The sequence below is a fragment of the Nymphalis io genome, chromosome 21 (genome assembly GCF_905147045.1).
Source record: "Nymphalis io chromosome 21, ilAglIoxx1.1, whole genome shotgun sequence".
NCBI classification, from domain to species: domain Eukaryota; kingdom Metazoa; phylum Arthropoda; class Insecta; order Lepidoptera; family Nymphalidae; genus Nymphalis; species Nymphalis io.
In genome coordinates this window covers 10438803-10465883 of record NC_065908.1, presented here as the reverse complement: position 1 = coordinate 10465883, position 27081 = coordinate 10438803, and the positions used below count along the sequence as shown (strand labels likewise).

Sequence of the window (27081 nt, the reverse complement as noted above, 5' to 3'; positions counted from 1 at the left end):
GAAGAACACAATATATAAAGAAACGTAAAAAGCAAGTTTGATTGGCGTGATCTGGTCAGTCCGGGATTCTATTTTAGATAACATTATACGTTCACGTGCGCGACACATTCATTTTCAAGTGATATTTGGCGCGCGGCATCACTATACTATCTCCCATTCTGCGTTTAGTTCCGCGTCGCTTTTTTACCTGAAAAGTTTTATTCGAGGCATCTGAACTGCGTAGTTTTAAATGTAACATTAACTAAGTACCGCTAGCGGTTACCATTAGCGGTTTTATTTGTGCCACTAGCGGTTGAGACGTCGGGATGTTGGGGTCGGATGCCCTCAGTTTAATAAGGGAAATTGACTGTCGCCTTAGAGAGAGGGGATTTGACAGTCGCTCCGGGTCACACTTGGCACAAAGGTTGTACATTGCCATACAACGCGGAAATGCGGCCTGCATTATGGGCAGCTTTGCGTCGGGTGGGAATCGGGAGGGACTATTTTAAAATTTGACTAAATAATAATTTGACTAAGTTAATAATGTAAATTTAAATCAAATCCTATGTAATGATCATGATTTCTGTAATATAGTACCAACTATAACGTACACATTGATATGCACGCGAGGTCACACCTGTTGTATTAATTATGAAAATTGCTGCTTTATTTTTGTGGAAAGGTCAGTCACAATTATGACGTCATTTGAGATTATCTTGCCCGAACTGCAATTAACTAAACAAAGCCATTTAATATTAAATCGTTCTTAATAGAGAGCCATGGCTGTCTGACCTCTTCAACTTTATGGCGATGCACAATTAAAATTAAAAAGTTATCGATTTAGTTTTTATTTCTAGTAATATTATTCTAATATATATATTCATCTATATTTGTATAAAAAAGCTGAACAGTTAGTATATACCGTTGAACGCACTTAGGTACCTTGAGAAATAACATAGAGTCCGATTTGAATATAAATTATGTATTTAACTAAACAAAACCATTTCATATATTACATATTTAACTTCCTGTCTATTTGTGCCTTTATAAAATTTATCAAAATTTCATCGATATATAAAATATGCATATTCCTAAAATGCTCTCTGCACAGCTCATCAGTATCCATATTTAGATGCAACGTATTATTTTATTATGAATGTAACATTTAATTTTAAATATAATTTTCGAATAAAGAGCAAGATGGCTGCAGTTTTGTGAGATAATGACGCAGCAGCACTAAATTGCGTCCTACGCGAGTTAACATAAAAAAACATGTCCGCCTTAATGTTCAATAGCGAACATTGACAATGTTGAAGGCCTGTAGTTTTTCGTACTTCTGAATCACGAGGGTGGGCGATAAAGCCATATGGCAAACACCTTCAAAACGGAATGACAATAAATGGTTATCGAAATAAGTTCTGTAATAAGTTTATTTATTGACGCTGTTGGATTTAGACATTTGTGTTGAGTACACGCGATGAGTTCATTCACTAAATACAAATAAAAATTGCTGAATTGTTTGAAGCTAAGTGTTAGCGTTAGCGTGAACATCAAGTTAAAAAACAAACTAATACAAAAATTATATTCAAATCGGAATCTATGTTATTTTTCAAGGTTTCACTTAGGTAAAGTGCGTTCAGCAATATATACTAACTATATAACAGCTCAGTTATAACAGTTCAGCTTTTTTATATAAATATAGATATTAGAATAATATTACTAGAAATAAAAACTAAATTTATAACTTTTTAATTTTAATGGTGCATCACCATAAAGTTGAAGAGGTCAGACAGCCATGGCTCGCTATTAAGAACGATTTATCTCCTCTATGAAATCTGTAAACAGAATGTTTCATGAGTGTTTTAACATTGGTATTAAAAAGTAAACTTTATAGTATGAAATATATTATTATTATTTTTGTATGCGTGTAATTTCATTACGTACAATTTCACTTGAAGTAAGTCAGCACATGGTACAAATGAATCATAGCGGCTTACTCGTATTACAGTTTCAGGATAATCGCGGTACATATGTTTTGCTTCACTATCGGAACCGACGCTCTTGCTTCGCTACCGTTGTACCTGCGGGTACATACTCGTATCTATGACTCATGACCGGCTGTTGTGCATGTTTCTACTAAAAAGTGAACTTAAGGAAAAATATGTTTATTACATAAAATTACCTTTTGTTCATAAACGATTCATTGTTGCGAATTACGCATGCGCCTGCGCCGCTACAAGCAGATTCGAGTCGAGCACGCGTCGTATATCCGATACCAGTCAAGGCTACCGAAATACGCGAACATACAAAGCTTATACTTACGTCAGTTTACACAATCACCCGAATTCATACTGTTCCAACAATACCTCACCACGCTTCAGTACATTTGATCTAGATTTATATTTAAAATCCAAACTGTTGTTGAAGGTTAAAAATTCGCAATTGAATCGGAGATCTGTCCGCTTGAAGAGAGAAACCTCTTCTAATTATTACGGAATGTTAGCAGTTCGTACAGCATTCCTTATAAAAATTTAGGGGTGGAATAAATAACTTGTTATTATTATCTTAACTTCGTACCAATAATGTTCACATTCCGCTCTTGATTTATTCGAAACTCTGACATTATAAAATTTGATCGATGTCTATTTTTGCGAGCCTCCGCTTTTATCTCATAAAAGCAAGAGCCATTGCTTATAAATGTTGCAAGATGTTTAGTTGTAAATATAATATGGAGTATATTTATGAAATAATTTAAGAAAAAACGCGTTTCATATTATTTATTATTTACAATAAGTAAGTATAGTCTAGTATGATTATTTAATTATAAATTAAATAAATGTGAAATAAAAATATTTATAATGCAGAGCTATTTAATAAATGAGTATAGGTGTTAAGCTATGGAATGCATTCGCTAAGAAATGAATGTGCTGAATACTCTCGGATCAACTATAATATTTATTCAGACAACTGAGATCAGTTGTCGGCCTGAATGTTAAACATTGTACTCGATTACTTTATTACAGCACATTCCGTATCAGGTTCAATTTAAACTCTAATAATATTATGTATGTGAGTATAGTCAAAGTCGGATTAGCTAATTTGTTTAGTTTGAAAATGGTGATAGTAATTATAATAAAAAGAAAAAAAAATCTCTGCTCAGGTTCGACCGCTGGTGGCGTCCGTCCTGGATGGTTTCAACGGGTGCGTGTTCGCTTACGGGCAGACAGGCACAGGCAAGACACACACAATGGAGGGCACGGCCGACCACGAGGGGATTATCCCAAGAGCCTTCAGACACATCTGGGCGCACATCGAGAACAACGCTTCACCCGACATCACGCACCTAGTCTCCTGCTCCTACGTGGAGTTATATCTTGAGGATGTCAGAGATCTCTTGGCAAAAGATTGCAAGAAGCTTACTATAAGAGGGCAGGTCAGTATATATATAGATTAAGTAGTGTTTCTTTCAACCACTTATGACGTAGACAGTGGTACCTAAGCCTAAGGTAAGCCATAGACTTGGCTAGTTTTCATATACGAATTATATTATAGCCGTCGCAAGTTTTAAAGCTGTAAGTTCTTATTTTATTCTTCTGAAAATTTGGTTTGCTGGTAGAAACTAGCCATCGAACATAGGGCTCTTCCATGACTGTTTTAGTAGGTACTTAATATATTATCCTAAGTTATAAGAAGAAATGATATTTTAAGTTGTTATAAAAATATTATGATGTTATAAATAATTTTCAGGACTGACCATTGAATTTGACACCCATTTAGATCTCACTTCTTTTGTCGTTGAAATCAACAACCAAGGCATATATATCATTATATTGAACATAGCTCTAATTTCACATTTAAGTTTTTGATGGGATACGAAATTACAAGTAATATCGAAAAGTCAAGCTAATATTAAACCACAACCAAAACGCTTTTATAATACCTATAACTAGTTGTATGCAATTTGCATATGTATATATTTTTATAAAAAAAATATGTATCTAATAACTATTTGCACTATCCGAACCAGTTACAGCGGTACGGCTCGATCAAAAATACGATTACGTAACAGTCTATTTTAATAATTTGATTTGGTTTGAAGACGCAACATTAGTGGTATTGTAATCAACGAGATTTTGAATATATTTAAATTAATGGCGCCATAGCTCTTCAATTTGCCTTGTTTCAATTGCTTTCAAGAAATTATTATTGTGTTTCCGTTTGTTATGGCATTTAACTGCGAATAGATAATAAACATTTGGAATCAGAAAACAATGTTGTAACACGGTGATGTGGCAATGAGAGTATTATCGCGGAGTCCAGATGTGTGTTGAGCGTCGTGTCGAAAATTATGAATAGTTGTGGTTCGGGTAATGTATACAATACAATGAATTACTTTTACATACAACATGAGCACTTTTCTTAAGTCCTACTAACTAAGTCCACTACCTTATGCCATTACTACCCAGAAATAGCGAAACTATCATTTAGATAAGAAAGGTTGTTTTCTTTTTTTAAATTCATTTTTGTCAGGTATTAGTACAGTTTTGAAGAATCTAAAGCATATATTTTCATTAATACTGTGACCTTTTTTTGTTAGTCCATGTAGAATCTCACTTGGTTACCACAAACACACTTAACAAATTCGCCACTTAACGTAAAATAATATGGAACATTATGTAGAGCAAGACGGAAGTTCATGACTGACTGAAGATCTAATTGCTTGTTATATCAGCGCTAAGTGGGACCGTAAACTTGACTAAATAAACACTAAACATACAACACTGTTGATAACCAGTTCCTAGTGACTGTCAACAGTCAACAGTGACGCAACCTGCCCTCCGCACGCCGAAGCGGGATTTATATTTGCGGAAACCTTACAGCAACTACAAGTGCCTTGCGAAGTGTGACATAATATTTTTGTGAGAACATTATTTGCAAATTGTTGACTTCTTGTCTTCCAAACACGTAATATTTGATATTTATATTTTCAAGTGTAGTTGAGTAATTGTTTATTTTGAAATAGCAACGAAGCAAAGTTTGGTACTTTGCCAAGAAATAAGATTGTTCAAAAATGTAATAGTCGGGAATATCGTCAAAATTCTTTTACTTTCGTTTTTTTTCACTAAAGAGCTCACAATAGTTGTTGTAGTAATTCACCATCTTTTACTTTGTGACTATATCACTTAGGTCTAAAATGTATTTATATTTTTTAATATTAACGATTAATTTTTCTATTATTAAAATATTTTTACGTTACTGGTACCAGTATAAGGTGTCAGGAAATTTTAAAATAATTTATGCCATGGTGTCTAGAGCCTGGAAGAAGTATCTAAGTATCTTGGTGACTGGGGCGCAAAAATCTACCCAGGGTCTATTCTAAAAGAATTTATCAATACATGGGATTTGTATATTTTCGTTAATTAACATTTAATTAGTTGCTATCGTTAACTAAAGACGTTACCACTTAAGAGATGGCAATGTGAGAATAGTTATTATAATGATTTGTTAATGTTATGGAGCGATTGCATGAAATGTCGTCAATTATTCATTAGACGCGGCGCCTTATCTGCCCATAATGCATTGATAACGAGTCGATATCGATGATAATAGTTTCAAGAGATACGTTCTCCGTTCGCGAGTTTTCCTAGTGTATTCCGATTGAATTCGCTAATTGGAATGCTCGGCTCTGGCCTCGATCCAAGACGAAACTCGATTGTGATTCAAATTTGGATACGAATTATGAATTAATTTACAAACAATATGCTTCGATTCATTCATAAGCGAACTTAGTTTGTGTAAAGTTTACGATAAATATAAGACATAACGTTTTGTCCTACAGCGCTTTCAGTCCTTCCGATAATTTCCGCGCGTGAACGACATTGTACTTTATTTTTATCTCATTTGTGTTGCGTTCGACGTAAAACCGCATTAACTGACTACTAATACGTTTCAATGAGACGGATTACAGATAATTTTTTATGATGAAAACTATCCGATTCTCGCTTCGTAAATATAAACCGTTTATTTTGGTTACGAGATGAGTTGATGATAACAAGAAATTTAATAAAAGCATTTTTTCTTGAAACCAATAAATGGAAATATCGTAAATTGATCATTTTGGTATTGTCCATTGTTAAGGTCGATTTAGATAATTTGCTAGAAGCTTTGCTTTAATTATAGTTTGGTAATGTTCGCAACCGGTAGAAGTGATAATGACCTTCAACGATCTTTCGACGCTGAAATCCGTTTCTGACGGTAATTAAATTAAAAGTGCTAATTGAATGATTTAAAAAGTAAAATTAAATAAAACGAGAAATCAAGGTGAAGCCTCATTCGCAGGTACTGTTATTTAGATTGCTGTTTTTATTTTTACGCGATAAATACTAGTGTTAACTTCGGCTCTTCTATCAACTTCATCACGTGCCTTTTGCTAGCTGGTTGCCTTTAACGCATTATAAATGTGCAAGACATAATGGTCTATATCTCTATGGAACTTTTGACTCGTTTTTGGTCACGTCAGACACCGTCTCGCCTAGTAATAGTTATAAAGGTGAATTACCTATATATATAATTGATGAATACCGTATCTCTAGTAGAACATTACAGCGAACAGTAGCATATGTCTGTAATGTCGCAATTATCTCGTACGAGCGAAACGACGCGTGTGGTGCTAACGAAAGCGTAATTCAGCTAAAATTAATTAGACGCCAATCTTCGCTTTTCATTTACTGCATTATACATGAGATACAATCACCCGCGCCCGCGGTAATGCGTCACTCGTACATTGAACTGATTTATGTACTGAGATATTATTTATATCAAGTGGTTCGTACTGCTGATAATGACGGAGTACAATGAAGTAATGTTTGGGCCAACGCAGGTAGCCTTGTGAACGCGTGTGTTGTCGCGGATGCGCGCAGGCCGAGCGATTGTGTAAAAATTAATACAACACGTTACATCAATTTTACAGTTGCGGTTGTTTACGCAATTTTATCTAGAATAACTATTTTATGAGGTCGGACATTGCTTAGTTTTATACCTGTGTACGAATGAAGACAAAGCAATGCTTAAGATCAAGGTAACACGTTGTAGCACAAATCATTACACGTCCGGTCGTTTTATTATTTGAAGTAAGTACTATGTAGTAAAGTTACAAGTCGCTGTATGTTGACATAATAAAGACGTAGGTGGACACGACCGAGGCCTCAATCTACTGGTAGTTTTGTGGGTCCTTGAAGGTCCTTTAAACGTAGGAAATAAAAAGAAATTATATAAAGCAACATTTTCTTGGTTGGTTGTCTAAAGAAAAACTTTCCGTGTAGTTCGTTTATAAATAAACATTTATTCTAATAATAGGTCGACAAGTAGGTAAACAAATGTAAGACTGCAACGTGATGTTATAATTAACTAGTCGGATGCAACGTCTCGAACGAGCCTGCGAATAATCATTGCTGATTATATTGGCCATAAATATGATGCATTAGAATCGTTACAAACAATACTATTATATTACTATGTATTTGTCGTTAAGCATTAAAATCAATATTATATAATATCTTAAAGCACTTTGTCTAGATTAATATGACGGAGATAATATTTAACCTCCTGCCACATTAATTGAAAAGTATCGATAACGCTTCGTTAGACGTCAGCGATACGTTAGCGATACGAAGAAATACAATAGTAACGCTGTAAATATTGACACGCAGGAGTTGAATGGTTTCTACATCCCCGAGATGACGTCGGTGGTGTGCAAGTCCGCGGCGGAGATGGTGCGGACGATGCGCGCCGGCAACCGCAACCGCGCCTCCGGACGCACCGACATGAACGAGCACTCCTCGCGCAGCCACGCCGTCTTCCTCGTCACCGTCGAGACGGCGCATCGCACCACCAACCGTATTCGGTGAGTCGCCTCTACCGGCTCTGTCGTCTTTAAAACCGATTTTATGATCAATTTCAATGGCTACAAACTTATTAAACTATATAACGATTCAAAATTAAATATAACATTAGCGCCGTAAGGTCCGTTGTAAGCAATGTATTCATGGAATCGTTCAACTCGCTAATAAATTTGATGTCTCCGTGAATGATATAATTATTTAATTATTATTATTAGTTTTACCGCTTCCCAGTCAATAAGTATAGGAGGCGGTTGCAAAGTCGCATATTTACATAGAAGATCGTTTTGTCTATTGTTCAAGCGAGAAGGTTCTACTAATTTCGATGAAATGGCTGAATGCAGAGCGCAGGCCGCCGAGCCCGTGTGCGTTACCGGCTAAGTAATTGCCGCCGCGACGCGCGTCGCGTCGATGTTACTCACTCGACCGTTGCCGCCACTGACTCTTTGTTTTACTCGTTACTCATGTTGAATAATGAAAGTATCTTTGTCCTTTTTACTAAAATATCATATAAATAGAACTAACACTCAACGCAACGGAAACAATCATTATGACCGACTATTATCGTGGCTTTTTTTGGTTTAAATTTTTAAACCTAATACGTTTTTTCACAACACAAAGGCAGCATGACCTCGTGTTCGGGCGATATCTAATATTATACCTTTAATTGGTCAGAAAATCAATCAATAAATAATTGATCCTTTGGTATTGTTATGAAATAACTGTAGACTTTATAATCGTAACTCTTTCTATCCATCTCAGAAAAACCTTTTCTATAGAAATTATAATATATTGGGCGAGCTCATATTCTACCATTAATATCACTATTATGTAAACTCAAGCACTACGCCTAAAAGCAGTAGATAAAAGGATTTTCATTCTCATAAAATATCGGTTCATACCAATCAGATTGTTATGATGTTTAACGTATCACTGGTGCTGCGTGCGCGAAGAGTTCAATGTCCCTTGTCTTTTATCATTTAAATTAGCTCATGCGTCTTCTAAAGGAGAGCCTCTTGCAATAATATCTTTTCAATAGGATGCTTTTCAGCTTGCAGCAACAGGCTTAGTTGTATGTGCTTTGCATTATGCAACATAATGTTTAAATAAAATAAGTAAAAGTTAATTTAACTCATTATATATATACGTATGTGTGCGTGTGTTATTTTATCACGTGAGACGCAAGGAAGTATCTTATATGGTGTAAAAAGTATCTTTCGCTTAAAACTCGGAGCCGTCTTATTTAACAGACCGAAAAAACTGCCTTATTCCTCTAGAAGCAGTAGTAACTTATAGATATACGTGGATTCCACCCCCTCATCACATATTCTACAATCAAAAACCAAGACTTAGTCTTGTGTTCCAGTTTAAAAGGCGAGTGAGCCAGTGTAACTGCCTGGAGTTACAAAGTATATAACATCTTAATTCCCAAGGTTGCTTGACGATGTAAGGGATGGTTAATGTTTCTTACAGCACCAATATCTATGGATGGCGGTGACCATCAACCATAGGGTATCCCAAATGCCAGACTGCATATATAAGAAAATATAACTTAAATTAAATTAAATGGCGGAATAAAATTATTTGAAGTACTATTATTTATGTTATGACTTCAGCAGCCGATATCACCCGTTCCCTTGAGGCTCCTAAAGTACGTATCATGTTTGGACAAATAAGGTATTCTTCGACTTAGAACCCGCGTCATAGCTATGTGACGACATACTTATTAGATCGAACGAGGCCAATAAACGCCAACCAATTAAAAAATATATGTCAAATGTTCTGAGTGTGAAGTCACATGCACAGATATATCCGTGCTCGCACGGGACGATAAGGGTCTACATGGAACGTTTATAATGACAGTTATAAGGACAATCTTTAACAATCATCGCCATATTTCGGCCAATTAACACAAAATCTTTTACTAAGTATACACCTAAAACTTCCTTATAAATTACTATCAATTGGTGGAAACCGTACGAAAATCTGTTCAGTGTTTTTTGAGTTTATTGCGTACAGAAACACATAACAGTCGCGGCGGTGAGACTTTGTTTTATAATATGCAGCGAGTCGTGGAGACGCTACATTTTTGTTTCGGTACCGAACGAGGATACTCGATTTCAATAATTAAATTAAAGCAAAGAGAGTTAATTTTTCAACTATATAACTAGGGTTAAGGTAATTTTAGGTTATTAATAAATTAAAAAAAAAAACGTCGATATCGCAGGACTCTCTTAGATAACGCACTTTTTAGCCTCTTCCAGTCGTAGGTTGTAGTTTTATAATTTAGGAAAGATTATTTGTATTAAGTAATTTTAAGTATTAATACAATTTGAAGTTTCTTTTTTTAAAGTTATTTAGATGAATTGATTATATTTGTTTTTTTCTTTAATTTGTCTTGTTTCCATTTTGTTAAAGCATTTTGATTAGAAGCCGGGCAGTCGTTCGAGCGTGATAGTAACAATATTATCAACCCACACAAACTTTCTTATTTATAATGTTATATATTAGTTATATTTTTAACTGATATTTTTTCATACTCTCTTCATTTCGTTTTTAACAATAATCGCAATTATTGCAACATTTTGAGGTAAAGAACAATAATTTTCTATAAATATTTACTATTAGCAACAGTTTACATAATTCTCGTAGTTTTGTATATAATGATATTTTTTAAGAGGGAGAAGACAGAGTGTAACGCGTCTAAAATGCATCACTTTCAAGATTAGTAGTTTCACGAATCCACGATCTTTACTCAGAAACCATGTACCCTAGATGGCTTGCGCAATTGATTACGTGTCTCGCTCTCGCACTCATCGGTCCACCTAATATGTATCCTCTTCGTAGATTTGACTCCGCAAAAAGACTCCGCAGCATATTGTTTTATCTGCATGAATTCAACGATTCCATGTAATTGAATTCGTTCATTAAATTTATAATAAGGTAGAGTCATCGTCTGCGATGCTAGTTGAGCTAAGAGGCGGTGGGCGTACTCCCTCGAGTGGTGACGCAGCCTCGGCGCCTTCGGGACTCGCCAATACTGCAGCGACCTTCGCTCTTGAGGAACGTATCTACATTGTGACAGTTGTGTTAGTTGTGTTATGTTTCACGTGTATTTGTTGCTATTCGAACATTGAAATGAATCCTTGGACGGACAGCTGGTTCGATGATGATGACTTCTGGACCGGGTAAAGTACAGGCACCACCATAATAAGTACTATAATTGTTGATATAAATCAATGTCGAGTGAAAATAAACAATGGCTGTCCATTTAGTTTGTGAATAACACATATTGTCAATAACACATATTTTATGACGATGACGTATGTACGTAAACAAATATAGGAAATCAGTTTTAATCTAGTTCTAGCTGTCGTTTTGATTTGAAACATTTCAAGTATCTACGAGTAAATGTTATTCGCATGTGCATAGTTGGGCGTGGGGCGTTTTTGTTTTAGTAATCTTTGCGAAGCTTGTACTTTAAATTAAATCATCCCGCGCTCTTTGCGTTAGTCATTGAACATTAAGAAGTGACAAGATTATTAATAGTTCAACGTATTGAACATAAATTGTTTTTTTTTTTATTTTTTTTATGTGCGACGCAGATCAAATATCGTCAAAATTAAAATGTATTTGTCGTAAAACAACAAAGTAATGTTTACTTTTAGTAAAAAATATTTTATGCTCTAACGTAGTGGAAGTTGCTAAAAAATTTAATGAATTCCTTCAAAAACACGACTGCTCTGATTTAATGAATTAATAAATTTATAGCCGGTCTCACTCTATGGGATGTATGGATTCGAACGTTCGCCAGGTGCTGAACGATGTTTTTCAGATTGATGTAACACTATACTGAGTCTGCTGTAAAGTCAAGTTAAAGTACGTGGGTACTTGACCTGAGTAAAGAATATAATAAGAAATATTATAACTTATCTTGCCCTTGACCCCTTTAACCCTATAACCTGTTCGTGGACGTCTACTTCAGCCTACGTCTGAAATAACATACTCGTAACTCACTGGTAGTAATTCCCTGCGCACGGCTCTCGTCGCTCTGTCGGCTTGAGATATTATATCTGAGATGCATTCATAGATATAATTAAGGTTCCTTGTGTTTTGCTTGTTGTATAATTCTTCTTTCATTATCGAAGAATGTTCATTTATATATTATTAATTATTATTTACCCTTACTTAGCGGATCCCTATTTAGTAAATATATACACTTGTGTACTGTGTTGGCAATGTTTGTTATTACAATGAAGAGCTTATATGATAATATATTAGCAGGAAACTTAGTATTCTGATATAAATCTTATAATAAATCCAACATCAATCTAAATGAAAAAATATGTTATAAATATGTTGAAAAATACACCCTAGTTTGATCGAGAGGACAAAACCTTCCGAAACTTTTTGCAGGTTGAACAGGTAAATAGAGCTCGGTCAATCGTTCGGTCGACCTTCCAACTGACAATCAGACGCTGCCGACGACGACGCTGCGACTCGTTTGTTACGGTTTCAATATTGGATTCTTTCTACTCTCTTAAAAGACAACAATTATGTAATTACCTGTACATTTCGTTTGCTTATGGCATTAAGTGTACCGCATCTACGTCGAGATCTACGGTACGAAATCAAGATTATTAATATATAAGCAAGTAATATTATAACGTGATGTACACATTAGATGGCTATAGCGAATCGTAATAAAAAATAAACTAAATAAAGTAAATAAACGTTCATTAAACAGAACTTGTAGGTACTTTGTTGTTAATTATTGCCTTTACTTTAGAACAAATATCGAATAAGCATTGCTTAAGCAAAGATGCAAATAACCCATAAGAACATTATTTGCTCTTACAACGTCAAACATTTTGCGCTCGCTTTAGAATTTTTTATTTATTTTGTCAAAAGGGTTCGAGGTCGCGCAGCTTTAAGGTATTTTGTTAGTGCAGTTTTATACGGTATTTTAAGGTCGCGTGTGTGTGCAATATCTGTGTCAGTGTGTCAGTATGGGTTGTTGTGTTGGCACTGGGCGAGGGCCAATGATCCGTGGCTTGGAAAGTCTTTGGCGCGGTTTTTCAGGTGCAATCAGGAAGGTCGGTCGAGCGTGAAGGCTGACGTTTTTCATGAAGCCTTTTACTATTCAGCCGCAGTGCTTCAAAGGAACATATTTCTAGAATATTTTCAATCGAACTTTGATAAGATTTAAATCTCATTTATATTATTTAAATAGTCTTGATATTTTCGAACAGCAATAAAATAAATTAAAAAGCTATATATGTATTCGCATATTTGTATGCATTGCCGAGCGGTGCGCAACGCGCGGCAGAGCGCCGGATTCACGTCGCACAAACAAAATAAATACGAACGAAGAAAGTTTGTATTATTCTTGATTCATTATGAACATTTTATTACTACTATTGCTTTAAATTCTCGTCTCTTTGTCAAAGAATTTGAATCAATTTTAGAATTTTCAATGTCATATTTTTATCGACTTGTTATGCGCACTAATCCTGTGATATTGTACCATCCATCGATATTATTAACATTTACTACCGTAAGCCTTTGATAACAATTATTATTTGCGATACTATTCGTACTATCGCAGGGTCCCTACTTATACGGCGTAGTTATCTTAAGGTCGTCAGATAAGAACAATTATTGAATCGATAGAAAGGTGTGATTATTTATTTGTTTCGCGATATTTTTGTTCTTTATTTACGAATGATGTAATGAATTGTTATTTAATACATAAATGTATATAAAGTTTTTTTTAACAAATAATAATAATAGTTCTTCAGACCGATTTCGGCCACTGCGGCCAATCTCAAGAGAGATTGGCCAACTGCGCAGGACATATTATAGTGCACAAGTGTGTGCGCAAACACAGTGCACTCTCTAGGACGGCAATCTGACACGAGGGGAAAGAGTTCAGGCGTAGGACCAACGGCTTTACGTGCTTTCCAAGGCACGGGAGTGTACACACTTCCAGACTCCGGGCTGTTATTGGAAATTTTTGCTAGAAAAAATAACTTTTTATTGGCCCTACCAGGGATTTGAACCCAGGACCTCCGGGTCTGCGGACAGCAACTCTTACATCTAGCAACTAGACCAACGAGGCAGTCAAAGTCAGGAAGCTTGTTAACAAATACCGATATAGATGAGATTTATGATGTAGGTTTCACCTAATTATATACAATTACGTAATGCCTCCTTATTCAGTTTTTATTATATATTCGATACGAAAGATATAAAAATCTTACCTATTATAACATAGATAGAATTGATTTTATAAAATAATTTGTAGGATCGGAATTGCTTAATTATTATTAATGTAAGTTAAAATTTCAATGTATTCATAATAATAATGATATACCTACATAACGCTTTCTTTGCGGTAATTAAATTAAACCATTATTATTTTTCAGTGTCTTAGATAGTTAATTTTTTTCTGTGATTTAAATGGAAATAAGATCCCTTATGCACATATAACAAAATATCGCCGTACTAATAAAGCGAAGTACTGGCGATGATGTAAACTTCTAAATATGTACTTCAAAAAAATAATTAACGCAGTAGGTATCAGAATCAGAATTTCGAACGTCTCTTCGTCTTACAGATACTGCGTATGTACTCAAGCGACCTTTGCAATAGACAAGGGCGAGTCCGCACACCGCACCACGTGAACGAAAGCGATGAGTTTCATGGGCTTGTATATAAATTGCGTGGGACTTGAAGCTTCAATGACCGTCAGCGCGCGCGTGCGAGTTCGCACCCACTACGTTACCCGTGCTGTGACATAACTAACACTTCCCGGCTTCGCTGCACCTGATCCGTACTGACTCACGTTTCGTTAAATTTATTGTTATATTATACTAATGGTCCGTAAAATATAAAGGATATTATGTCTGACAATTCAGTAGCCTCATAAATAAATATTAATTGATATATTATAAAACTTTAGTTATATCGAAAAAAAAAAAATTATAGTCTTACGAATATTAGAAATGTCAACTAGAATTAAATTTCATCATATACTAGTGAGATATAGATTAAAATATTATTTATTTAAAATATATAGGAAGAATTGTAAAAAGGTCTCCAGATGACACCACCGCCCACCGGACATTATCACTATAAGAAATGTCAACCATCCCTTACAACGTGAATGCGCCACCAAACTTGATATTATATCCAATGTACGTCTAGCTCCACTGGCTCACTCATCCTCCAAATCGTAAAAGAATAAACGATAATAATAACATGTTCTACCGCCAATTCTTGTTAGTGTTTGAAACCAAACCAAAACAACAGAAAATATATTAGTAAATATTAGTAAAGTTATTCTTCTAGTACGCGGTAACGCTGAATTTTAATAAGCCTTGTTAAATTATAATCGAAAGTTCATAAATACTGTTTGTTAAAAGGTAGCTGAGGCGTAAAATAAACGCGTGGCGTAAACAATAACAGGTTTAAATGTATGCATATTTTCATAAATATTAACAAAGACAATAAATTTAATCCTTGCAGCTTGCAACGTCATCATGAACTTCTAAAGTGATAATGTCAAGCAATTAGAAGTCAATAATTTCGTGACAGGGAGTCGCCAATCTCGAAAAGCAACAGCGCAGTAGATATTATAGTGCAGGAATATATTCGCAGGCTTAGGTTGCACACTTACAGCTTGATGGAACGTCAATTCGACATGACCGGATGAGACAAGGCGCAGAACTAATGGGTCGTCCTCCATTCTGAGGCACGCGATGAAAACCTTACTGACTTTTTATCTCTGAACTGATACTGAGAAATTCTGGATAGAAACACCACAAGCTAGGATTCGATCCCAGGGATTGGGGGCCATACAAAGTAGGCGCTACGAGACCATAATTAATTATCATTATCATCGTGCACATTGATGATATCTTAGTGCTTCAAATCATACGAATAAATATTTTGTAGCGTATTCGCTTTTAGTTATAAAACAGTTAAAGTACATGTACCACAACGCTTTTGTTGTTGAATATACATTTTAGCCTTCACTGTTTTATTTAATGATATATACAAATTACACATTTTAAACTTGGCTTACACGCGCCTTAAGGCCACTTTGAATGAAGGTGTTAAGTTTGCCACACTGATAAATAAATAAACATACGTATATGATATAGGAATTTTTTTTTAACACGGCTCTAATAAATAATTTGCGGAAGTTTCCGGGTTGAATCGACATTTGTATTATATCTTAAGTAATGTATTTGTAGTAAATAGAATAATATAACTATCTCAAATAAATAAAATTATTCATAGCATTCTTCTAATGGAACTGAGAGTATCCGTATGGCATGTTAATAAGTAGGTACTTGTTATTATTATACCTAGTTTAGAAAAAGAAGAAATTAATACATTTCCTTATAACATAACGTAATACTACGTCGTAAAGATGTTTAAACTACGTCTTATAACGTACGTTAATTTAATAAACTTAATATAAATGTTACTAACTAATAATATGTTACAATCAGTGCTTAAGCTAGTAAAATAAAACTTCATGCACTTTAAGGTTAATTAGGTATTTTAAATCATAACTAATATTATAAATGCGAAAGTGAGAAATGATTCCTTATTAATAATTAAATATAATTAAAGAAATATTAGATTGCATATAAAAAAATAATGCAATTGTATTTATTTATGCATATGCATACATTACATATGCTATCAAAACTCGTTCAATGAAGAAAGCGAAGCGAAAAAATACAGAGTTATATGTTTTCTTGAACACCCATCGAATAAAATGAATGAATACTGGGTTCCAATCCCGGATCGCGCCAATCAAAGGACATTCTTCTTAGCTACACGGAGTTTGGAAGTTGGCAGTGTTGTAATGTGTGGCTCGGACGTGGAGCCGTTGGTCTTGCACCTGAAATATTTCAAATCGTGTGGGATTGCTGCTCCGCCGAATGATAAGAGTGAGGAAATTGAGAATGCACCTGTGCAGTTGCGCGTATACTTGTGCTTTAGGTACTATATCTCTACACATACACGGGATATATACTTCGTATTGAGTAGTCACTGTTGAGAATGGATGTTATGTCTAAATCGTCACATTTTGTTAGATAAAAAGGGATATTCTGATTTGTGGATAAACAGTGATGTGATTCAGCACGTATAAAAGAACATCGCTTTGATTGTCTAACTTAGTGGCTTCTAGAGTTAACTAGTCCGAGTTGAAAACACCGAACATATTGTTATTTTACCTAAGACATTTTACTACCAAGTTTAAATAGTCGTAGAATTAAAAGTCGAAAGCCACGTATTGGAATCTGTTTGAAGGTATTCCGGAAAACATTGGTATAGTCAATTCGCGAAGGTGCTGAATAGCATTTACCTTTATCTATAATAAATAGTGGATTTCTATACAAGATATATAAATTTATTATTATTGTATATAAGTACATAGTTGATTTAATGTCATTTGTGAATAACCCTGTAGCAGTAATTACAAAGTGTTTTTTCGATTCTTCTCTATAGAATCCTGGTAACATCCTTACCGGAGGTAGCTTTATATTTAACTTATATTTGGATTTATTAGTTAATAAATTCAATTTAAATATTCATAGCTTACAAAAATAAGAACAAGGACAACATTTTGACAACGTCGACCGTTGTTTTGTTTTAACATCGACCATATACAAGAGCTGTGATGGCCCTGGATTATGAAATAATAGGCGTTCGATCAATACAATGACGAAGTCGCCATTAATAAATTATACCTACGACACAATAAAACAAACGTCATCGATCCGTAGGAAATACAGGCACGGGCGGTATTTTACATTTGAATATGGATACCATAATGTGAATACCATTACAGGAACATTAGAATACAGGTTAAGCCAATAGTTCATAACCATCTTCTAGACGAGCGTAAGCCTTAGCCCATAGTATTATACACTGGCCACAGCTTGGTACAAGGATTCTGTAGATTTTTAGCCGGTCCCTTGTGTCAGCTCTGGTATTAAAAAATATCTTATTATCCGACTGATTCATATACAACACGTCAATTTATTTAAAAATACATTGTTTTATCACCAAGGAAATTTTTGTAGATATAATTCGGTTTTTTTTCAGCATGTTTTTTGTTGCATAGTTTAAGAGATAATTTAAAATATTAAATACGCGCGACAATTTTATTAATGTTCGGCCAATCGATCACAAGAAAAAATATTTACCGCCCAACGAAGTGGGCACGGGTCAGCTAGTGTAAAATAAACAAAATGTAAAGGAAACCAAGCGATTTATCTAAATAACTATTTATATTTTAAGCAACGCGTTGAGCAGGGCATATCTATGGTACATAAACTTTTCTTTAAAGTAATTAAAATCTAGACACGCAGTAGCGTGTCAAGTCAAGTACAAGCTAACAGAACTGGCGAGCATTTTTGACCCCCTCATAACTCAAAAACTATTTCACATACATATGTCAAATTTGGCTCATATATTGAGACTTGCGAGATATGTGCTCCAAATTTCATGAACACATCTCAAATGGTTATTTAGATATTAACGTACAAAAATCGCCATTTTTATCACTGACTGATGTATAGATCAAAACTCTAACCCAGTTCCAGATGACGTAGAAAGTTCAAATTGGCATCCAGATAAGTAGTGGGGTAAATACAAAAGGAATTAATCAGGAACTTGTAAATTTTTATCATTTTATTATAATTTTTCAATTAATTGAATCTGTTAGAAACACTTATTTATAGTGCTTGTAATGTAATAACTCGCCTAGTCAGACCTTAGGCTTCAATATATTATCCTAAGTTATAAGAAGAAATGATATTTTATGTTGTTATAAATAAATTTTAGGACTGATCATTGAACTTGGCACCCATTTAGATATCACTTCTTTTGTCTTTGCAGTCAACAACCAAGCATATATATTGAACTTGGCTCTCATTTCACATTTATATTGTTGGTGGGATATTGTTTTCGTTTCGAGTTAGTTACAAATGTTTCTAGTCGATTTTTTATTTATTTACTGTATCACTATGCGCATGACATATCTTTAATGCTTAACGATTTGTAGGATATAATTTTATTTTTTGTATAAAAATCAAACTATGTGGGTACGTATTATATTGTTAAAATCTAGATCTAAATTTAAATACTTTTGAAAATTTAATTCTTTACAGAATTTACTTTTCGGAGCTGCACAACCAATTTCGCGTAGTGATTTTGTCATTATTGTGCAATAGGAAACCATATATACTATATCAACGAATATTGTTCCTATATTTAAAACAAAATACGAATTCCGGAACACAGTTTGTGTATGGAACAATTGTTCCACTCTAATGAGAGGTATGTTTTTGTTAATATGTTGTTAACAAATATATAGCGTTCTGCTCCGAATGGCGCGAGTACCAGGTGCGAATGCACTCACATGTTATTATAAAATTGCGTATGTGGGTATCATTTTTAATTTAACGTAAAATAACTTCACAAATCGTCCTTTTAATTTACTGAAAAATCTATCTATAGATAAATAAAGTATCTGTAAATGTTAGAACATTAGTATTAGTTCTTGGTGTTGAACTTTGTGTAGGTGTGTCTAGTTCGATACCACCCACTCCTGAATTTAAGCGGTGAATGAGCTAGGGTGGGTAATTACAGCCACAAAAAAAGAAGGGGATATACCGTCTCAGCTCCCATTGTTGGCGCCTGGTGAACCGGCGATGGTGTAAGAAATACTATATTCTATTTAAAAAAATGACTTGCGCATTTATTATAGTATTTTTATCTGAAGTTCAAATAACTCAATATCTGTATTTGAAATAAAATGTTAAAATGACAATGATAAAATGCTAGTTTTTTATATGCATAAATTAAATTTTATTTACATATTATATGTAGGAAGTACGTATAATAAATAGTTCGCGGGGCTATCATGTCTCAACCTCGATTTTCACTTCCGGGTACTGAAGGATGTGTAGACTGTAGAGAGAGATGATTGCTGAGAAATGTAAATAATAATAATATAATATCCTGGGACATTTTTCAAACACGGCCATCTGATCCCAAATTAAGCTTGTACAAAGCTTGTGCTATGGAAACCAGACAACTGATATACTACATATACTACTTTTCTTTTATAAATACATACTTATATAGATAATTACACCTAGAGCAAGGACAAACAGATATGTTCATGCACAAAAATGTCTGTCCTAGGTGGGAATCGAACCCACAACCTTCGGCGTGGAAGGCAAGTATCTACCAACCACGCCAACCGACTCTATATGCCGGTAAATGGCTGAGTAGCTCATCGATGGTTGAAAATATAATAAATTCAAGATTGATTCTGACATATACATTTGCAAATAGAAGGCGTTTCGTAAACACCACATTAATTTTAATATCTCTAAATATTGTAGCTCCTGCTGCCTCTATTTGCCTCCTCTAACGCGCCACCTTAGGACTCTTTTCTACAGTAATACACTAAACACATCTTTCTTCACTCTTCACTAAACACGTCTTCATACTTTGTCGTTTCGTCTTCCATGATGAAGACAAAAGCAGAATAATTCATCAGCGTAGAATAGTGTTCTGCATGCATTCCAGTTTCGATGTGAGCGGGTGGTAATACTTAACAAACTACTGTTTTTCGGCAATATTTTTACATATTTTATCGCACTTCCTGAAGATTAGTTTTTATATTTCTTAGCTCAAGGTTCACAATAAATGTTGTCCCTCGGCGTTGTTACTTTTTGCTGGAATAGCACGACGACAATATGTTTTAACTCAAAAACATAAAAATGTACCTTTTTTCGATATGCAATAATTGGATTCTTACGTAGCAGAGAAAAAAAACTGAAACTGTTTAAAACGTGTGTACAATTTTCCTTTTTTAATTACATACACTAACATATACATATTTTCAGACGTCTTCTAAATATGTCCACAAGTGCATTCCTATTATTGCTAATAAAATGAAACGAAAATAAATTTATTCTTGTAATAAATTTCGTTCAATGCTCATGTCGTTTTATTGTTATATTTAAATGATATGTATATTTAACTTGCGTCATGTATCTGTTGTCAGAGTAGGCAAGCTGAACCTGGTGGACCTGGCCGGCAGCGAGCGCCAGCGCAAGACGGGCGCGGGCGGCGAGCGCCTGCGGGAGGCGGCGCGCATCAACCAGGCGCTCTCCTCGCTCGGCAACGTCATCTCCGCGCTCGCAGAGAACAGCCCGCACGTGCCCTACAGGTGACGCTCTACAAAACACTAAATAGACGAATAATATTATTTCCAGACTTTTTGAGTCCGAAATACAATTCCAATGAAAAATATATATATTTCCAGAGATTCGAAGTTAACTCGAATATTGCAAGACTCGCTGGGCGGTAACAGCAAGACGATCATGATTGCGAACATCGGCCCCGCCTCCTACAACTACGACGAAACGATTACGACCCTGCGGTATGCCCATCGAGCGAAGGGTATGAACCAGAACCTACTAGACTTTTACCTTCTTCACTTCCCCTTGTTTATTTTAATCGAAAAATTAGAATCCAGATCCTAAGTACCATTGATAGCACGCGAGTCAAAGTATGTAACTCAATCACAGCGATAAAGAACAAGCCGGTGCGCAACGAGGACCCGAAGGACGCCAAGCTGCGCGAGTACCAGGCGGAGATCGAGCGACTGCGCGCCCTCATCGAGCGGCGACGCGCGCTGGAGCGCCGCAAGCGGGCGCCCCGAGCGCGCACGAAGCCGCACGAGCGTGAGTACCGCCCGACACCACCACCGCGCCCCGCGTTACTTACCGGACCGTTTCTTCTAACGAGTTTTTGTTCTGCAGCGGAAGAAGAGACGGCGAGTATCGAAAACGAACACATCTTGGCGGAATCGACAATAGAGCAGGAGAAAACGAAAACCGAGGAAATTGAACATCAAATAAAAGCCCTCGAAGAGAGATTGGTTCAAGGCGGCGGAGGCAAGGATCTGATCAACGACCTCAATGAGACGCAGATTATACTGGAGCAGAGGAACATGGAGATAGCGGAGAGGAAGAAGCGGGAGGTCGAGATGCAGCAGAAGATAGACCTCGAGGAGGAGACGACGGCCATAGTTACTAATACGTTCACCACACTCCAGCAGGAGGTGGATCATAAAACGCAAAGGTTAAAATTAATTTTACGTTGAACTTAATTGCCTCAAATTCGCCTTTATCCGACTTAATTCAGATCCGCGCAACGCATTTATTGTCCTTCTCATTATCTCTATTTATATCCTACACATACTCCCTGTTATCTATCGCGCGGTCAATTTAATGACGTCTCCGACGACCCTGAACGCGCGTCCGGTTACAGATTAAAGAAGTGCCTGTCGAAGTACGCGTGCCTGCGCGAGGAGGCCGTGGAGCAGCGCGAGGCGCACGACGCCGAGCGCCGCGAGCACGAGGCGCTGCAGGCCGCGCTCATCGCCGAGCTGCGCCGCCGCCTGCTCGTGGCCGACAGCTTCGTGCCCGAGGCCGGCCGCTCCACCGTGCTGCGCCTGCGCTACAACGACGACGCCGACGCCTGGGAGCTGCCCGAGCACAGGTACCGCCTCCCCGCCCGCGCCGGCGCGGCCCTCCCCCCGCTTGAGTACTCACTGCGCTCGTTCGGTTTGCAGCGGCGCCGAGCCCCTGACCGAGCGGCCCGTGGCGAGCGGGTCGCGACGCCCCACGTGCGCGCTGGCGCTGGCCAGCAGCGAGCCGCGGCGGCGCGCGCACAACCTGCTGGACCTGCGCCCCCTGCCGCTGCCCCCCACCGCGCGGCGCTACGTGCCGCCCGCGCCGCCACCCGCGCCGCCCGCCGCGCCCGCCGCGCGCGCGCCCGTCGCCGCACTCAAGGTACAGGAGTTCGATATTTTCCTGAATCAAACTGAGCGGTTCGGCGTGTTCTGTCTAACGTCTCGTTTCTCGGATAACTTGCAGGGCATGGACGTGGTCTCTAAGAAGGAATCGGCGGCGGAGGGCCGGCGCCTGTCCGGGCGCACGCGCGCTCCCTCCGCGCATCAGCGTCTCGGCACGGCCGGCGTGCGGTAGACGCCCGCCCGGTCCGGTCTTTGTCCACTAAATATAATGAAACGTTGCATTGTTATAAGTTAACGATTTTTAACGCGAGCTAATCGTGTGAGTCTCCGCCCGTGGCGGAAGGAACCAAAAATCAAGTATCTTGCCAATAAATAATTCACAAGGCGGCGTCCGAACCTACGGGAACGTCCTACCCCAGATTAACTTCGGCGATTGTTAGTGTTGCAGTCGAAGACGACGAGTCTGAATTATGTTGTTTCGATACTTTTGTACGGCAACATTTATAAAGAGTGTGAAATCGCTTATTACGCTTCGATACACTGCAGGTCAGTCAGCGACGCGACACACTGTGTGCTACTACAGTACTGCAGTACTAGATACAGTCCGAGAGCGCCCACGGGGCTCGTTACCATGCTTCGCTCACTTGTGTTATATTGTATCTAATATAAATAGTCCTACCAGAACACGCACGTGTAAATAGCTCCATTGTAATTAAACTTACCTTAGGGTCATCAGATCGTCACAAATTCCAGTGCGCGACAGAACATGACAATGATCTCAATTATGTTAATTTCCGGCAGACTCGCCTTTAAACGAATTTATTGATTCCGTAGACACGTGTTACCGTTGAAATATCTCTAGGACACCCGACTATTATGTATTTTTTGTCCGACAAGTTTTCTATCCGAAATTTCGGTCTGTTTAGTCAATTTAGGTTGTCATTTGTTTTGTATGAGTATATTTTACCATTGTTGTTTTTAGTAAATTTTATTTTTTGGCTTCATTCGGCGAGTACGATTGAAGCAAGTGATATTAGATAGCTCGTAGTTGTAGCCGCAGTCCAGAGCCGGGACCGGCGCCGGTCGCTCCCTTGTCTTTGATTTACTATGATAAACTATTTAAACATAAAACTTTTAAAATATTGTTGGTATCCAAAGTGAAAATAAATTTACTTCAGGAAAACCAATGATTCAATTGAAATAGAGTTAAAATCATGATTCACAATTATGTTCAAATGTGTTACCAAAGATGGAAACTGTCCATTCCAAGCATTGTTGCGAGTTTCATGTTCCTCTACTTATTAAAAATTATTATTGGATTTATTATATATTTATTTCCAGACACGGTTTCTAGTCAATGATTCTTATATACAAATATATTGTAAATAATTGTCTTATTGTAGGTATTTAAAAAGTATATAGACATAGAATAAGTAGACTTATGTTCGCACAATACTTTTTGAATACCAAGAAAGTTGCTCCTCAAAGATATTCATGTTTTATTTAAATTTTAGTCCATTTTATGTATAAAGTATTAAAACACAATTAGTATTGTACGTAACAGAGAACATTGTTTATTTATGTTTTTATATTATAAAAAATTAATTGGCTTTATATTGAAAGTGTTTATGAAGAATGGAATCATGTGATATGTAATTTGGGAACCGCTAGTCAGCTGTGCCGCGTACACGCTTATACTCACTAATAAACATTTTTAATTTTAGAATTTGTTTTATTTTACCTTCAAAGTTTACTCATACTCCAGAAGCAGAAGATTCTTTGTGATAAGAAGTTTCGCATTATATAGTTTTTAGAGTTATACTTAATATAGTAATTATTAAAAAACTACATTTAAAAATAAATGTAACAATATCCTTAATACAAACTTTCGTTATATGCAAGATATAATAAATCGGACAATGCACTAAAGAACTACACTTTTTGAATTTAACACATCCATAGCAAAATAAAAAAACAATATATTACAATTTAAAAATACTTAAACGCAGGCCATGATTTTTTTAAATAAACTTTTTGTTATATACTTTGACATTATAAAACAAACTCCGACTACTGAAACCGAAACGACGACTAACGTATGTGTACGCACACAGACGTTAGGAAATTCGAAAGTTAACTTCATCATCAATTACCGTATTTATTACTAATACTTAGAAATTAGGACAATTATTATTAATTTTGAATTTTCCAAGACGAAAAACAACTATAACCCAGTTTATGTTGAGACAGGTTAATTAGTTCAAAACTTTAGACAGCTGTCAAATCAAACATAAATCGATGTCAGAGTACATTATTGATATTAAACAATCGATATTATTATAATTATATAGATGCGTTTACGAGTTACGATTTACGACAGAGACTATAAATACATTGGGTATTTTCTCATCTGCTATATTTTGTTGTCATTTTTATTACTTAAAAAGGCTTAGTATGCTTTAGTGCTTACTATGACCTATTCCTAAAATATGTTATCGTACTTATATGCTACCGTGTATACCTAATTCATAATTTCACATTAATATAGATATTGCTTTATAGATCTATACATGTGCGGCGTATGTTTTACGAAACTGCTTGTACGAGTATTAGTATATTGCAAAAATTCTGAATTCTGAAAAATGAAAAATCTGAAATCTCATGATTCGCGAAGATAGTTAATTATAACTTTATATTTTTTATAATTGTTCTATATAAGAACTTTTGATTTCTCTTATAACTTAATTTAATAAAGAATTGCTTTGTGTTATTTTAATAATAATAATTAGTATAATACAGAATTTGGTTTATAAATATGCATGATAATATAGGTATATTAAGATACATTTGTGAAGCGGTCTGGGACACCAGCAGACGATGGAGATGTCTATCGATAAAGGTGGTAAGAAAAATCATGGTTTGCGAAGCCGGAAAGGAAGTCGATAAATCAACAACTCGATTGCTCGCAGGAAATAGGTGTGGAGGGCAAAAATATATATTTTTCTATAACACCGTATGGTCCATTAAAAAGCGTCAGAGGGTCCTAAAGAGAGCCGATCCTGATTGGCAGAAACGATGAAAGTGTCATCACGATCCTACCACAGTCCCGGCACCCGGTGCTTGAAAAAACGGTCGTACCGTAAAACCGTGTAAAACCGTAGTGGCGTGAAGTGGTATCCTCGCTCAACTTGTGTGATACGGCCCAGAACAAGAAAATTAGATGCCTTCATATAAATATGTATATAATACGTAATGAACATGTGGTAATAAGAAATAAATTAATCTTATTACATTATAAATTCGTGCATTAACTCTTTCAATAGTAATTTAATAAAAAAATACTATACTAACTCTTAAATCTATATTATTATATTACTTTTTCTCTTAAATGTGTACCAATAATAATTTTTTTTTTATTTGCAGAGATTATATCTTTATATACATGGTTTTATTTTGTCTTTTAAATTAACAAATATATATTTACACTATTTTTTCTTCAAATACATGTGTCATCAAAATCATAAGAATTATAATTTGCAAATATGTTTTTTGATGTTATTTAACATACAGTAACGAAGAATATTGTAGTACACGCTCCTCACATACAAGGGAACAGAGAGCGGCAGCGAAAAGTAATAACGTGTAAGGACGGGACTAGGTAAATAAAGTAGATGTTTAAGGTTTGAAGATAAATTTATTACTGCCCTCAATACCATGTGTCAGCTGCTTATATACTACACTACATGCCCTACCAAACAAAAAAAAAAATGTTGGATACATTAACATTTTTTTTTATCAAAATACAATATGAAAAAGTAAAATAAAATTGAATATAATAATAATTAAACAAAATAAAACAAATATGTAAACAAAGGTATAATAATGCAGTGCTGAAATTTAATATCAAATATCATAATAGGTACAGTCATAATCACAAGTCTTAATAAACAATATGTTTAATGATCATTCAACATAAAGTCTTGTCCTATTTTTATGAACAGTTTTTTCTTTACCATTGACTAAAATTACAACATTCGGTGATAAATCTTTAACAACTGTATATGGGCCTAAATATAATGGATCAAGTTTGCTAATATTTTCATTTTTAACCAATACTAAGTCTCCTTGTTTATACTCCACTGGGTTTATACTTCTATCATATTTTATTTTTCTTAAAGTTTTACAATTTATGAGGTTTGTTTTAGCATCATTTTGTGACTTTTGTAACCGGTATTTTAGTTCTATTGCATAATCATCAAAATTGTAAATTGGATCTATTGTCGACCTAAGATTACTTGGTAAGTTACATTGTTTGCCAAACACTAATTCGTATGGAGT

At 35.7% G+C, this 27081-nt stretch overlaps 1 protein-coding gene across 2 annotated transcripts in view; it reads left to right on the top strand.

The window, feature by feature from the left end:
- Positions 1 to 24463, top strand: part of LOC126776780 (kinesin-like protein Klp68D) — a 31980-nt gene extending 7517 nt beyond the window's left edge. For both annotated transcript variants that reach the window (XM_050499538.1, XM_050499537.1), the window contains 9 exons: positions 3140 to 3412; positions 7689 to 7882; positions 20986 to 21150; positions 21247 to 21383; positions 21512 to 21667; positions 21746 to 22067; positions 22257 to 22487; positions 22561 to 22780; positions 22865 to 24463. In XM_050499538.1, the coding sequence (XP_050355495.1) occupies positions 3140 to 3412; positions 7689 to 7882; positions 20986 to 21150; positions 21247 to 21383; positions 21512 to 21667; positions 21746 to 22067; positions 22257 to 22487; positions 22561 to 22780; positions 22865 to 22975 (1809 nt within the window). In that variant the 3' untranslated portion in view covers positions 22976 to 24463. The remainder of the gene's footprint in view (positions 1 to 3139; positions 3413 to 7688; positions 7883 to 20985; positions 21151 to 21246; positions 21384 to 21511; positions 21668 to 21745; positions 22068 to 22256; positions 22488 to 22560; positions 22781 to 22864) is intronic.
- Positions 24464 to 27081: the final 2618 nt, after the last annotated feature.